The sequence below is a fragment of the Gadus macrocephalus genome, chromosome 9 (genome assembly GCF_031168955.1).
Source record: "Gadus macrocephalus chromosome 9, ASM3116895v1".
Classification (NCBI taxonomy): domain Eukaryota; kingdom Metazoa; phylum Chordata; class Actinopteri; order Gadiformes; family Gadidae; genus Gadus; species Gadus macrocephalus.
In genome coordinates, this window is record NC_082390.1 from 13152030 (window position 1) to 13166237 (window position 14208).

Genomic DNA, 14208 nt, shown 5'->3' on the forward strand with positions numbered 1-14208 from the left:
GGTCTGCTCCTGAACGCTATAACCTTTATCCAAGTGCAATAAATAAAATTCATCAGCAGAGGCCGGCCGATCTCAAGTTGAGCTCAAAAGGGCTGCACGATGAGAGCAAAAAAAATTGAAATGTCAGGCTCCACAGAATACGACAATGCTTGAACCATTCCCTTGATCTGGATAATAAGAAAATAAAGTACCATGGTTGGCTGTGTTATGGGGAGACGGCTTGGGTAGTGGTGATGCTGCAATATATGTTGTTCATGTTTTTCATCTTCATTACATGTTAGCAGTTCGATGTAAAGTTCCCTAGCTGACTTATTCTGCCTTATTTTAAGAACTGCCTTCAGCGGGCTTAGCTGAACCTTTGAATAGCCTTTTTGCCTATTCCCAGTCAGGCCATTACTACGACTGTGTCCTGTCTTAGCTTGGGTGGTTTTCAATGAACAAAAATATTGCCATTGTCTAAAGTTATAGGCTGCCTTGGGTGTTTTCTGATTCTTTGTTGTTTGTTTTGTGAGTGTAATCGTACTTGGCCCATGGAACTTTATAAGCAAATATGCTCAGCTGGACTGGTTGTTCAACCTTTGAACAAATGGCATGTTATTATGGTCAGGTTTGATTTGACAGGCCATGATCATGGTGGGAGCTTAAAATATTGAATTAGGGATTTACTGGCTGGGGAGGGGGGTTATGAGCTTCAGTGCCCAGTGTCCCCTGGGAGTACAAATCCATCTGTCCTGTTCACCCTCAACATCTCAGACACTTACAACTGCATCAGCGAGAGGACGAAGGCTGAGTACAGAGGTGTTATGGACTCCTCCGTCACCAACCTGCAGCTGAACTCTGGAAGGACAAAGGAGTGGTGGACTTCAACAGGATGAAAGCAATGCCTGCATCTGTCTCCATTCAGGGGGTACGTAAAGGGCCAGAGCCGACTCTACTTTCTGCCCTGGCTCCGGTCATTTAATGGCTATTTTCCGTCTTGAGTAGGGTGAAGTCAATGGATGCCAGCAGAATCAATAAGATCATCAGTAAGGCTGGCTCAGTACTGGGTGGCAGAGTGTGATTCTCTGGAAGTGGTGTCAGAGAAGATGATTCTATGCAAGCTGAGTAGCATCATGGACAATGACTCTCACCCACTCAACGATTTGCTGGCTTCGCACAGGTGTCCCTTCAGCAGCAGAGCGATAGTAATTAGTGCATTTTTTTTGGCAGACGCTTTTATCCAAAGCGACTTACATCGGTTAATACACACATTGACACACCGACGGCAGAGTCAACCATGCAAGGCGACAGCCAGCTCGTCAGGAGCAGTTAGGGTATCTTGCTCAGGGACACATCGACGCAGCTGGGGATCGAACTAGCAACCTTTCGGTTACAAAACAACTGCTCTACCTCCTGAGCTAAGCCGACCCACACACATCTATTGTACCACGATGCACCACACAAAACCTGTTCTCCTTCTGGCAATACAGCTACAACACTCCCCTACATCAGGCCAAGAGAGGACAAGAGGCACCGGTGATAAGGTGGTTCTAGCCTCCATTTCAACTCTGTTCTGCTCTCTTTACCTACATTACTCAGTGGTGGTAGTGTTGCTGTTTTCTTTTCAGTAGCGAAGCTGCTTTAATGATCAAGTGGTTTGGTAGCGTTCACTCAAGCTGCATTTTCCAAAGCATCTCTGAAGATCAAGTGCTGCAGAGCTTTTTTGTTTTGGTCTGAAATAAAAGTGCATAAGTCATACCTAATTTATAGTCACAGTTTGGGAACTGCACGAGCCGGCATGAACCACAATGACATAGTCAAGGACTTTGCACTTTGTCGCGTGTCGCACACCTCTGAAATAGTGCTAAACGGCAACTATTTGAAGTAATGTCTCATCTTGTGAAACAGTACGGACTAGCATAAAAAAAAGTCTGCAATTTCAGTAGTAGTTGGGTGAAATAAACCTTTAAAAGTAAAGTCCTTTTAACAATACAAGTATTTGCACAGAAAGTAGAATTTCCCTCTACAAAAAAAAGCAGGGTCTTAGAAATGCAGTCCTAGAAATCTCCTCTATTGCAGGAACAAACTATTTACAAACCGACCAACAGAGGCAGCAACCTCTAAACAGGCTGTGTTCACCATAGTATTAACACGGTGTGACCAGTGGCAGTTGGGGAGGGGGATGTTGTATCATGACCCTACGGACTTCAGAGGGGGTTTCATTCCGTCTGTGCACGGCGCCTTCTCAACGAGCAGGTGTGCGCCTGCAGCCAGAGGGGGCGCCAAAATACCAATTCCCCACACAATGTTATGTAGCCTACTCATTGAAGTAGGCTAACCCTAACCGTGGCGCCCCCTATGTGATTTGGCGCCCCCCACAAATATGGCGCCCCGGGCGGCTGCCTGGTTCGACCGTGCCTAAAACCGCCACTGGGTGTGACGTAAACTTCACATTCCCTATACTCCCTAAGAATGGAAGGCCATTCATAACATCCTATAAATGTTGCGTTACCATGTCCGAATTGTGCATGTTAAATGTTTGCTCATGTTAACAAGTCATATTTTGCCATCTTAACGCAAGACTCATTGACATGGTAACATGTCAGGCCTCATTTTGACATTTTGTGTCACAGCCAGGGTTGTTCAGTTTTACACAATGGAATGGTGATGGAAATTGGAATGTAAACACAGCTAGCCTGTGGACACGTTTTTCAAGTCTGGGGTCAAAAGGTCCAAAGGAGCCCGCATGATTCATGCCCCATATGAGATAAGAATAAGTGATTTTGTAATCACGTTGATACAAAAGTTATTTTAGAAATTAAAATGTAACTGCGTTAAATGCAATTATTCTACTTCATTTAAGAATGCTCGATTCTGATTGGCTGGGAGGGGTGCATTAATCCTGCATATTGCCCGCTGATTTGTCGGTTCTACTTGCTGCTGACTGAGCACAGTAGATCAATACGCCGCTTGTATCGTTTTCTATCACATACATTTCAAACATGAGGTCCATTGTAAAAATAAACCTTGTATAAAAAAGTTTCTAAAATGTGTCGGAAATCTATCAGAGGGTCAGTCGATACATAGTTTTGCAAGAAAGATACAATGTAACAACTACTTTATTAAACTATTGATCAGTTGCAGCCTTGTGTGGTTGCTATAGAAACGAGTTACCTACAGCTGAGCTAACGTTATTCACAGTAGTTCTAAAGGGAACTACTTTTCGAGGGAGATTAACTTAAACATAGTATAGGTTACATTTAATAAGCATGCAATACGAGTAAAAAGGCTAATTATTAAAGTATTTGAATTGTTTTATTATGTTGGCCGGCGAGAAGTAGAATAAACAGAATAATCACCTCAAGGCAGGGCAATAAACAGTTTGATATGTCCGGCTCTTGGAAGGTAAACCGTCCACGAGCCGGGCATATCAAACAGTTTATTGCTCTGCCTCTCAGGGATTATTCCTTACTTCACCTTCAAAGGGCACCTTAGAATATGTGTATATTTCCCAGCCCGTTAAACCTAGTTTACGCCAAAGACAAAATTATAGAACTCATAGCCTATCATTCCCTCAAAACCGCAAGGGCGCTAGGCCTACCGTAACTACCGCCACCGGAGCAAGTCCGGCCGTTCCACCTGAACGGCAGTTACCGTTCCAGAACGGCATGCCTTAGGCCACCACCTGAACGGCATGTGCCGTTCCTGAACGGCATGGTATGTCAGTGGTCGCGGTGGCACGTGCCACAGGCCAATAAACGATCTCTGCGCTACTGGAGAAAACCCCACGGGCAGTTGAACTAACTAACTAAACATCACTCAATCAAGAAACTGTGTACATACAATTATACCTCGAGCTGTTGCTTTGCATATCCTTATTCACGTTGGTTATGTGAATATCTTAACATAAGATAACTTTAGGATATGATTAAGTCATATCCTAAAGAGAAATATTATGCGTAGGCCTATGTTATGAGCCTTGTACCTTGTAACTTGAATAGGACCATGGTCCCTAAGGTGTAGGCCTACTTCAAAGTTAGACTTATGCTGTGAGACAAGCACGCCGAAATTATACTATCACGTATTCTTTATGAGAGAAGAATATAATGTAGCCTACTATAAAATAAGATAAGGAATAGGATTGTACTTTATTGATCCCGCGGGAAATTCGTGAAAAGAGTAGCTGTTGCGGCTGCCGCACCAGAGGGTGCGCAGTGCGCACAGAGCCGGTGTTACACCGAATTCTCCGTTTGTTTCGTACATTATAATTGGCTAATTAAGGGCGCCACCAGAGGGCGACCCCAACACATTTGCCGTAGCCTAGGTCGCCTATGCCGAGGGCGCCGGCCCTGGATGCGCAGATGTGTATAATTACGTATTCTTTCTATAGATCAGATATAAACACTAGACAGTAGCATAATGTCTATAGTGTTTTCTGATCTAGTATGTAGACCACGTCATCTAGCCTACATCGTTTACCTCCAGCTGTAGCCTAACTGGTTTTCCATATTCACTTTGTGTGCCTGATTTTTTTTTATGTGAATTATGACCATAGAAAGCCGAGAAATATGATGCGAACATACTGGCAATGAATTGACAGTATGTTTGCAGTATGTGTGCATTCATATTTTTCGTAACGTTCACGTGTAATTTGTTACGTTAACGTGTCAATTTGTGTTACGTAAGGGTAGGGCTGGACCCCTCGAATTGCGCACTAATGGCCTTCCGTATCCATACTAATAGAACACTGGTCACTTTATGACACAGTAGCCTATGACCTGGATTGCGGCTATGGTCGTCCAAATGCTTTGGGGGGGAGCCTTATCAAATGCATGGCGGTCCATTTGCTGGACGCACCTCCAGCAGCTCAGTCGACAGATCCTGTCGCCCCCGTTCGGTTCGATCTGAGCACAATCTACACACCAGTTCAAAATGAGTCTACAGAAGAAACCCGTTCGTCTCATCGCGGCAGCATGCAATGATTTGGGAATCGGAAAGAATGGAAAGCTGCCTTGGAGTTTACCGTAAGAACGTTAAATGAATAATCTCTCTTTCTGTGTTTGTATTTAGCGATGGCAGGTCGACAGGGTCTAGACTAGAGGTAAAATGACATGGTGACGTATGGCAGAGGCAAAAACACATTGAAAAACTACGATGCAATTATAATTCTTTCCTTACATTTTTTTTTTACCACAGGAACGAGTTCAAGTACTATTTGAACAACCTCAGTCGAGTCTCACGTCCAGGTATTGAAAATCATCGATCGATCTATTAAGCTTGCCCAGTGATACACAACCTCGGAGTTGGTATGATTTATGGGGGAGGGTGTGCAAACAAACCTATATATTTTAACAAACCATGTTCTTTTTTTTGGGGAAACTATATTGCATACAAACTGACTAACTAATGATTCATAGCCGAAGTAGAGCGATGCCGAATGCGTCCACCGGGACACTGATAATACCAGTAGGCCTAGATGTTGATTTGGTAAACGCCTTTCGTGTGGAAGCAGATGCACAAAAGTAAAAGTTGGGATCGCAAACATCTTCAGAGATAGAAATGGGGTCACGGAAGAAAAAAAACATGGATATAAAATGTATAACAGCAATAATAATCCGATATGCTGAGTGTATGCAAGTTTCTCCCCACATCATTACAAACTTGCGATATGAACTTGGAAAAAAAGGACATAAAAGCAGTAAGGCAATACACTCGCTATGTAAGCTAGAATGGGGAGTGCAGTCAAGAGTATTAACTACCCAGAACAACAAACTAAATCAGTGCAATAACCGAAATTGCTGAGTATTATGTAAAGCTTCTTACCAACTCATAAAGTATGTACATATCACATTAACAACCTTTTTACATCAACAAAAATATTCTACCCTCCTCTATATTTCCCCCATCGCCCCTGAATCTTAAAATCCAACATTAAGCAATATTCCGATTCTCTTAGTGGCTCCATACACAGCATCTGTGCTGGAGGGACAAGCGTGGCAAAAAATAATGCTTCTCAAAAAGGACTAATATTCTCAATTATAACCCTTCAATATTTGAATTGTTGCTTGTTTTCTTACCTTGCTTGATCCGTAGTAAGCCATCCATTCATCTAATATTTTTCTTGCTACAGGAATGTTCAATTTGGTGGTGTGGGGAAGACTGAACTGGTTCTCACAAGAGGAATTTCTCAAAGAGAATGTTATACATGTGGTTTTGAGTAAAACCTTAGGGTAAGCTCTTACACACACACAAACTTTTTGATATTAATAATCGCCAAATAAACCAGTTTGTAAATATTTGCATCAAGCCATCATTTAAGAGGGAACTCTGTTCACTACTACTATTCAGTACCTACTGCCCACACAGAAAAAGTGTGAATCTACTTAATGTGGCTACATCGCTTCCATGTCCGACATCTGTCCATCGCCGTCTCTATTCTTGTAGCGTTGTTCCAGATAACGCACAGTACCTACGAGAGGACCTCGAGGGGGCTATTCGTCTGGGCGCCTCCCCTCCCCTCAGTGACATCATAGAAACCATCTGGGTCGTCGGCGGCACCGGGGTCTACAAGGTACACTCACACTACCAAAATGTTGCTGTTCATTGTAACGTGACGCCATTGAAAGTGTGTGTAAAAGGTGCACAAAGCCGAACGTTCTGTTGCACCATTGTTGACAGGTCTGTGTTTCTGTTTTCTTTTCCACCAGGAGAGCCTGATGCACCCATGGTGTGACCTGATATACCTCACGGATGTCATGGCCAACATTGACTGTGATGTTTTCTTCCCCAATTTTGACAGACAGATATTTAAAAAGCAAGACAGGTATGATTTATGAATCCCCTCTAACTGCTTAGTAAACGTATTTATATTGTTTTAATATTTGTGTGGGATTGTTTGGATTCTGTAGGGTTGTACAATGAATTCACAAAGACTAAATTTAACAATTGTTACCATCGATTGATATGACAAATGTGTTAATCCACGATCTTGATCTATATGGTTGGTTTTGTTTGCATTACTGTAGATTTCCTGGCGTGCCGAGTGAAATCCAAGAAGAGAATGGGGTCAAATACAAGTATGAAGTTTATAAGAAAGACATTCACTATCAAGATTAGCTGATGTAAAATAATATTTATTCTGCTATTTCAAGTGCCTCAAATCAGAAAATAATAAAACATGTCAGGGGATTTCAGTCACTTCCGATGCTCCTTTTCTGGGGTTAGAGGATGCATCAATCATATGACACGTGCCATGTGTTACCGCAGAGGGAGAGGGCAGAGGACAGGAGGTTATCGGAGGTTAAACACTTTCCAGACAGACATTTCAAATTTGCATTTGTACTGGGAGGATGCCATTGAGCCTTCCTCACAATTGGCAACCAAGTTTAAGGAGTATCTGGTGAATATTAGAATTCAAATGTATTGTCGGTTCTTAACTATAAACAACTCATAATAAGCATAACCTGACAGGCTTTTACATTGGTAAAATGACAATGTATTGGAACACTCCATTTTATCCCTGAGATGCACTTAGTAATACAACAAGATTGTAATCAAGTCACATGGGTGCAAGTCATGCTTCTGTATATAATGCACTTGAAAATCAGCTTATCATAAAACTGGACCAACATATAAAACCTGAAATAATATATACATCCCTTGGCAGGGAGATATATCTCTCCACAAAACGTTTGAGGTGTTTTCACCTTCAGAACTCTTTAATTGTTTCACTAATGAACTGTTGGTATTAAATAAGCAGGCCGACTCTCAACCACACTGGAGCTGTCCTTGCGCACAGATTCAAATAAATACAGAGACTACATTCACAGCATCACATTTCCGTCCCCCTATTCGGTCTGGTACCATGACCCGTCAGTCGTCCGTCCTCAAAGGGGCGACGGGGTTAAACATCGGCCTCTCTCTGCGTAGCCGCAGCCTCCCGTAGCTCGCCTCAAAGTCCTTCTTGGTGCCACAGAGAGCCGCCAGCCCCCCGGTCTGGATGTCGTAGCCGTGCGACCTCAGGCTCTGCACGCGGTGGTTCACGATCTCCGTGGTGAGCTCCAGGACGGTGGGAGCCTGTAAGATCTGAGCCGCGCTGATGCCCACCGCAGACAGCCCCTGGAAGCGCTGTGCCAGCACCACCTCCGAGTGGTACAGCAGCGCCGGGCAGTCCAGGACCACGTGCCGGAGCTGGTCGTCGGAGCAGCCCAGGGTGCGCTGCGAGAAGGCCAGGGTGCGCTGCATGGCGTCGGGGTTCAGCTCTGTGACGAAGCCCCTGAGCTTGGAGAGGAGGCCCAGCAGCTCGGAGGTGGTGAAGCCTTTCCGGGTCAGGAAGTGGAAGTTGTGCCTCAGCAGCTCCGGGTCTTTGAGGAGGACGAACGGGTTCTGGCTCAGCAGCTTCTGGAGCCAGATTTTCACGTTGGTGTCCTTTCCGCCCAGCTCCAGGTAGGCTGCCTGGAGGGTGTGGATCATCTTTTTGTTGTCGTCCACTGGTCGGCTGAAGCTCATGGGAGCCCCAGACATCAGCTTTGTGATGATGCGCTTGTTGAGGTTCAATTGGCGGAAGTACGTTATGTTGGCGCGCTGATTGGTGTGGTGGCTGGCACAGGTGAAAAAGGAGGCAGGGAATTTTTCAATGACGCCAACAAGTTCTCTGTGGTTTGGACACACAGACAACCACAGGTCCCGCTGAGCCTGCATTTGCTCAGGGTGGCAGAGGACCGCCTCGGGGTACTGAGTTAGAACCCCAGCAACTATAGAGCCAGAAGCCCCCATTTCCCTCATCAGCTCGGCTACCTCATTAACATAAGTGGGGGTTTGGTACAGGATCCAGCACTTCAGTTTTCTGACCTTCTGGATGTCTACGGACAGTAGATATAGCGCTTCCACTGTATGCCGGTTCTCTTCTGCACGTTGCGTGGTGCATAGCCGCTCATGTATTTGAATCGCTGTACCTCGCGGATGCCGTAGGCACAGGGATGTGATCAGCCTCCACATTAAAGAAAGATTTTTAGCCCACTGATCTTAAGAAAAAGCAGTGACAGCAAGCATGTAGCGTAGCAACGTGTTGCCGGGTAGTGTATACACTAACACTCGAGCAATAAAGAAAATAAATGTGTGGCACACTTACGCAGATTGTGGTGTGCTATTAATTGGAGCACTTCGATGTTGGGATTATAGAAGCAGCGTAGACGGCAGGGGGATGCAGAATGTCCTTACTCGGGTCGAAGCCGAGTTGTGTGGGACGTCTTGTTATGAAACTGATTTTCTTTTTCCTTTTGTAAATGTAATTCGTTTTCCTATAGCGCTACATAGTGGAGACAAGAAGTATTGCGACGCAATACATTACTAGCCCACAATAGGCCTATAGTTATGATCCAGCCTTTTCAATTTTTTTCTTTTTCTTATTCTTATCGAGTCCTTATTGGCAAGGTGGACACACTAGAGCAATAAGAATATCCATCTATCTGTTTGTCTGGCTGTCAGTCTTGTCTGTCTGTCTAGCCTGTTCTCAATGTCTAATTTTGCCTCATTGTCTCTGTTGCCTCATTAATTAAAATATGTATCTATATTAAAGCAACTGTTAGGATCTTTATGAAAAATTATTCTGATTATCACAAATGTAGATATGAGTCATTTCAAAAATTTCCATTAAAATTTTACAGTTGCAAATAATTCTTTGCTGCATGAAATTGTGAACACATGAAACCTGTAAGCCTGGTATGATTGCTTATCAAGCATTGCATAATAACAGTGTTTTGTTAAAGGGTAGGCTGCGCCTACTGGGTCAAACCAGTCCAACTACACATGATAAGACAAAGCAAGGCTATCCTTTCATATCTAAATCTCTTTATTTCCTTTGACTTTTACATTTCTCATTTAAAGGAATTATATTTGATACAAATGAATTTTTCATTGTTTTTTCAAATTAACATTTAACCAACATTTAAAGTTAAATTAAGTGAAGTTCTTTGTTCAATTCATTGTGCATAGTTACATGTGTGTTACCTCAGAGGGATGTGGTGTCTTTGGTTTTCTTTGGTTTAAATTTGAAATATGTTTAATAAGAGCAGGAAGCATGATGCCATCTGAAACTAGGTGACACCTCCAAGCAGGTTATTCAAAAAGGGCATGCCCCCTCACACAGCAGTTTGTGCCAGACCAAGGATAGCGAGACAACATGCCACTTCTCTTCAGGATAACAGTGCTTCTACTCCTCCTTTCACTCAACATGGCAGTCACAGAAATGCCAGGATTTGTATTTCAAGCCCAGGGAGCTGATTTCCAGATCGGTTCTTGCTTTGGAGCAGATAACATGGTTGCCTTTAAGTCGTATGAGACCGGAGACCAACTTCTAGTCAACTATTCAGCCGGTGGGGGGTTCTCCTACTTTCCCGAAGACCTCCAGGTTCGTGCCAACATAACAGACTATAACTCCATGCTTGGATTACTGATGGGTCAGCTGAATCCACGGGACGAAGGTATCTACAGGACAGAGTGCTGGCAGAATGAGACGCTGGTCAGCAACCTCAGAAAACAGCTGGTAGTCTGCAGAGAAAAGGTTGAGTTTGGGGAGATGTCTGCGTTGGAAGATGACTGGGCGGAGGTTCGGTGCAACGGCGGCGCCGGGGCCCTGGCTGGCACCACGATACACTGGTACTATGATCCGTACAGCAATTATTCCTTATGGGCCGGAGCTGTGCCACTTGATCCATCGTTTGCGCGCCTGCAGGGTGCGGTGGAGGTAAGAGATGGCGGGGGGTTGCTCCATGTGTCCAACAGTGTGCTGCAGGACTCTTTTTCCTTTTATTGTGTCGTGATGAAGGGTCAAGATTGCCTCAGTTTTCAAACTATATACCAGCCAGGGTATGTTCATGCGAGGACAATGTATGCCTCGCATGGGGACAGAGTTGCACTGGCCTGCTCGTCTGAAAACAAGAGCCAGAGTTGGATGACACCGTTGGGAAAGATCAAAACCTCTATAAAGTCTCCTGGATCAAGTGAGGGCAGCACGCAGGGCAGTCAAATGTACATCTCGAGGGATATCGAATCGAAAAGCCGTTTCCTGATCATTCCAGCTGCCTCTGACGAACACAAGGGGCAGTATTCCTGCTTCTCACCCACCCTGGAGAGGGTGTACCTCATCGCTTTCTGCCCTAGGATGGAATCGAGGGAAATAAGCATTGTGGAAAGAGGAGATATCTTGTTAGAATGCAATGTACATCAAAAAGCGCCTGGCGATGGCACTAGCGTAGAGTGGCATCGTGACAGAGCGTCTGGGGAAGCCAGCCTTATTCAGAACACCACGGACGAGGCTGCGGCCCGCACAGGCAACCCGAGGCGTGGAATGGTTCTCTCCGAGGACGGTTTCTCCCTCAAAATATCAGGCCTGACAGCAGAAGATGCGGGGGTATACTGGTGTATAGTCACAGAAGAAGAAGAAGAAGAAGACGATGGTGACCATAGTGCCTATGACGGTTTGGACGACGGCTACAATGATTACAATGACTACGGCAACGGCCGGCTCCACGTATGCATTTCCAAGCAGCACATTGTTTTGACTGTCGCATTGATCCCGATTAAAGTTAAGGGCGACGCGTCATTGGCTCCGCATCCTGGAGTTCCCGGGTACGCTTTGGGCGCTGGGTTGGCGGCAGGACTGCTGCTGGTCGGGGTGATGGCGGCAGTGGCTGTAATGAAGGCGAGGTCAAAGGGCTGCTTCAGGCAGGGAGGCGTAGCCACCGACACGCGGCCCAATTTCCATCAGGACACAGAAATGGCTCGTGATCCCAGTTGTGCTGAAATGTTAGCGCCCAATGAGCCATCTAATGCATGTTAAGTAGGATGCCTTTATGACATTTTTAAAGAGAGATAAAATGAAATTAGTCGTGTAATTGACTATCTATTTTCAGCTGTGGGTGGGAAGGAATCAGTGTATTTATTCATGTTCCCATGCAATAATGAATATGATCGGTTTGATCTAATAAAGACATCGACTGCATTTCCCTATATTGTTATGTGACCGTAACTAACCCTTACCCTTTGTCTAGACTAGAGTATATCATATCTGGATGTAATATATAAAAATGTAGAACTCAAATGATACAATTTGAATATATAGTGTGGTGATGGTTTATCAACGCTACACTACACACTACAATATGTTTTGGCAGGTAGTAGGAGTGAATATTATGAAGTGTGAGATATGTGTGGGTGTGTGTGGGTGTGTGGGCAGGTCGATGCTTGCATGCATACATGCCAGTCCATTTCCTTGTGCGAAATGTTGTCTTTACAGATACAATCTGCAAGGATGGGATATTTACCTTAGTTCCATGATTCAGTCTTGGACAAAAGGAAGCCATACTCACATAAAGAAACCGTGTATGCTTTGAAGGGAGTGATCTGAAAAAAAAAAAAAAATGATTCCACTGACGTCAATGATATAATTTAAAGCAAACATTATGAATATGTCTGCATATAAGAATAACTGATAATATCATGAATTCTGCATATTATTACGACAGAACGAAGGTTGTAACCAATACTTTAAACCTTCCGATCCTAATTATCTCTCCAACAGTTCAATGGATAACACTATATTTTCCTCCCCCTGTAATGGTTTCCTCATGTGGATGAATGCATGCAGGGAAAAAGAGATGAAATAAGAGGATTGTAGACAAGGCATCTTGCAAAATGTCCAAAGTGCTTGGTGTTCACGTCGTCAGCAGCTGCAGAGTTGGATGAAGGTGGACTGATGGACACGCAGATGGGTGAGGGCCAGCTGCTCCATGTTGTCAAGCGTAATTAAGAAGGGGCTTTAGTGTAGCACAGCCACAAGTAAGCAGGCAGAGCTATCAGCCCAATAACCAGTGTCTTTGCATAGAGAGAAAGATAGAAGGGCCAATGTCTCTCTTTCGGTCTCTCTCGGTCTCTCCTTCTCTCTCTACCTCACTCCCTGCCGAGGGAGAGAGTGCGCAAATGGGTTTTCTTAATTGTTAGAGCGTCCCCCTGACCATCTGTGTGTGTGTGTGTGTTTGTGTGTGTGTTTTTGTGCGTGCGTGCGTGCGTGCGTGCGTGCGTGTGTGTGTGTGTGTGTGTGTGTGTGCATGAGTGGGTGGTGTTGTGAAAAATATGCACAGACCACGCTATTACAGCAGTGAGCAACAAACTTCAAGGTCTTATCAGGCTTTCATGCCTAAACTAATTTTTGACTAAAAGCACATTTAGCTCACTTGAACTTCGCTTGTATCCTCTGAATACATACATCGTTTTGTTACAATATCTGAACACACAAATACATGCACTATTTCTAAATACAGTATTAATCCCAACCATCGTAGGGCAAGAAACAACGTGCTGTGAAAGTCTCCGTGGCTCCTAACTGCTTCACCACAGTTTCTGAGCTGCGCTGGCTGTGAGGAAATAAGGTGTAATTTCCCAAACTCATTTGTACTGCAACTGTTAATGCTATATGCACTGTGAGTGTGACAACACTTGGGGGAATAAAGAGCAAGGAGGGAGAGAGGAGGCAGCAAAGTCTCTAATGTTTTGGTTTGCTCTCAATACATTTGATTTCAGGCATATAGGTCAGCCCATGATGCCAGATTAAGTTAAACTAAAGCAAGAAAATAAACTTAAAGCAAGCCTTGATTTAATTTTATAATGTTTTTATAATGAAACCAGTACTTTCTTAACCCGCTTGTTAAAGGAATATTCCATCAAGGTGTGTTATGAGTAGAGATCTTTCACATCATAGAAATGAATAATCATCAATGGCATGTGCCTTACCCTATACAGGCATCGATGGGTACTTCATGGCAAAGCATATTTTCAAACTCTGCAGGATCCAACAGCCCTGTTTATTCATGTGATTATTCAGTTATTGAAGCTAAAATAAAAGGAAAAAGATCTTAGGAGAAAGTGGACGGCAAAATGAGACCATCTATATTCAAGATATTTCACAAGATATTCCATTCAAAAACAATCACGGAAGGACGCGCACTACAAACACAGAAAAATAACAGCGCAGGCTTTGATGCGAGGCGTGCACGTGAGTAAACACTCAGCATCTTCCTCATGTAATCTCTTCTTCTCTTTTTCCTCATTTTTTTCCTTCATTCTTTTTTTCTTTAGCGTTCATGCTTGCTCAATAATTCTCATTATGTCAGTAAAGCTGTACTTCACTCAATTCCAAAGAATGCCCAAAGTTCTTTGTGTGCGATATGGACT

The 14208-nt window shown here is 44.0% G+C and overlaps 2 protein-coding genes across 3 annotated transcripts; one reads left to right on the plus strand and one right to left on the minus strand.

The window, feature by feature from the left end:
• Positions 1-598: 598 nt before the first annotated feature.
• On the plus strand, positions 599-7176 carry zgc:153031. 2 transcript variants are annotated; one of them, XM_060060847.1, is made up of 7 exons: positions 599-919; positions 1483-1523; positions 5176-5225; positions 6110-6209; positions 6424-6550; positions 6687-6802; positions 7005-7176. In XM_060060847.1, exons 1-7 carry the CDS (start codon positions 872-874, stop codon positions 7093-7095), a joined length of 573 nt encoding a protein of 190 aa, XP_059916830.1. In that variant the 5' UTR covers positions 599-871; the 3' UTR covers positions 7096-7176. The 2 variants fall into 2 exon arrangements, with proteins under 2 accessions (XP_059916830.1, XP_059916829.1); XM_060060846.1 differs by lacking the exons at positions 599-919; positions 1483-1523 and adding an exon at positions 3630-5003.
• Positions 7177-7807: 631 nt separating this feature from the next.
• On the minus strand, positions 7808-9247 carry mterf2 (mitochondrial transcription termination factor 2). The gene has a single exon (XM_060060844.1). The coding sequence runs from the start codon at positions 8974-8976 to the stop codon at positions 7852-7854; it is 1125 nt and encodes a 374-aa protein (XP_059916827.1). The 5' UTR covers positions 8977-9247; the 3' UTR covers positions 7808-7851.
• Positions 9248-14208: the final 4961 nt, after the last annotated feature.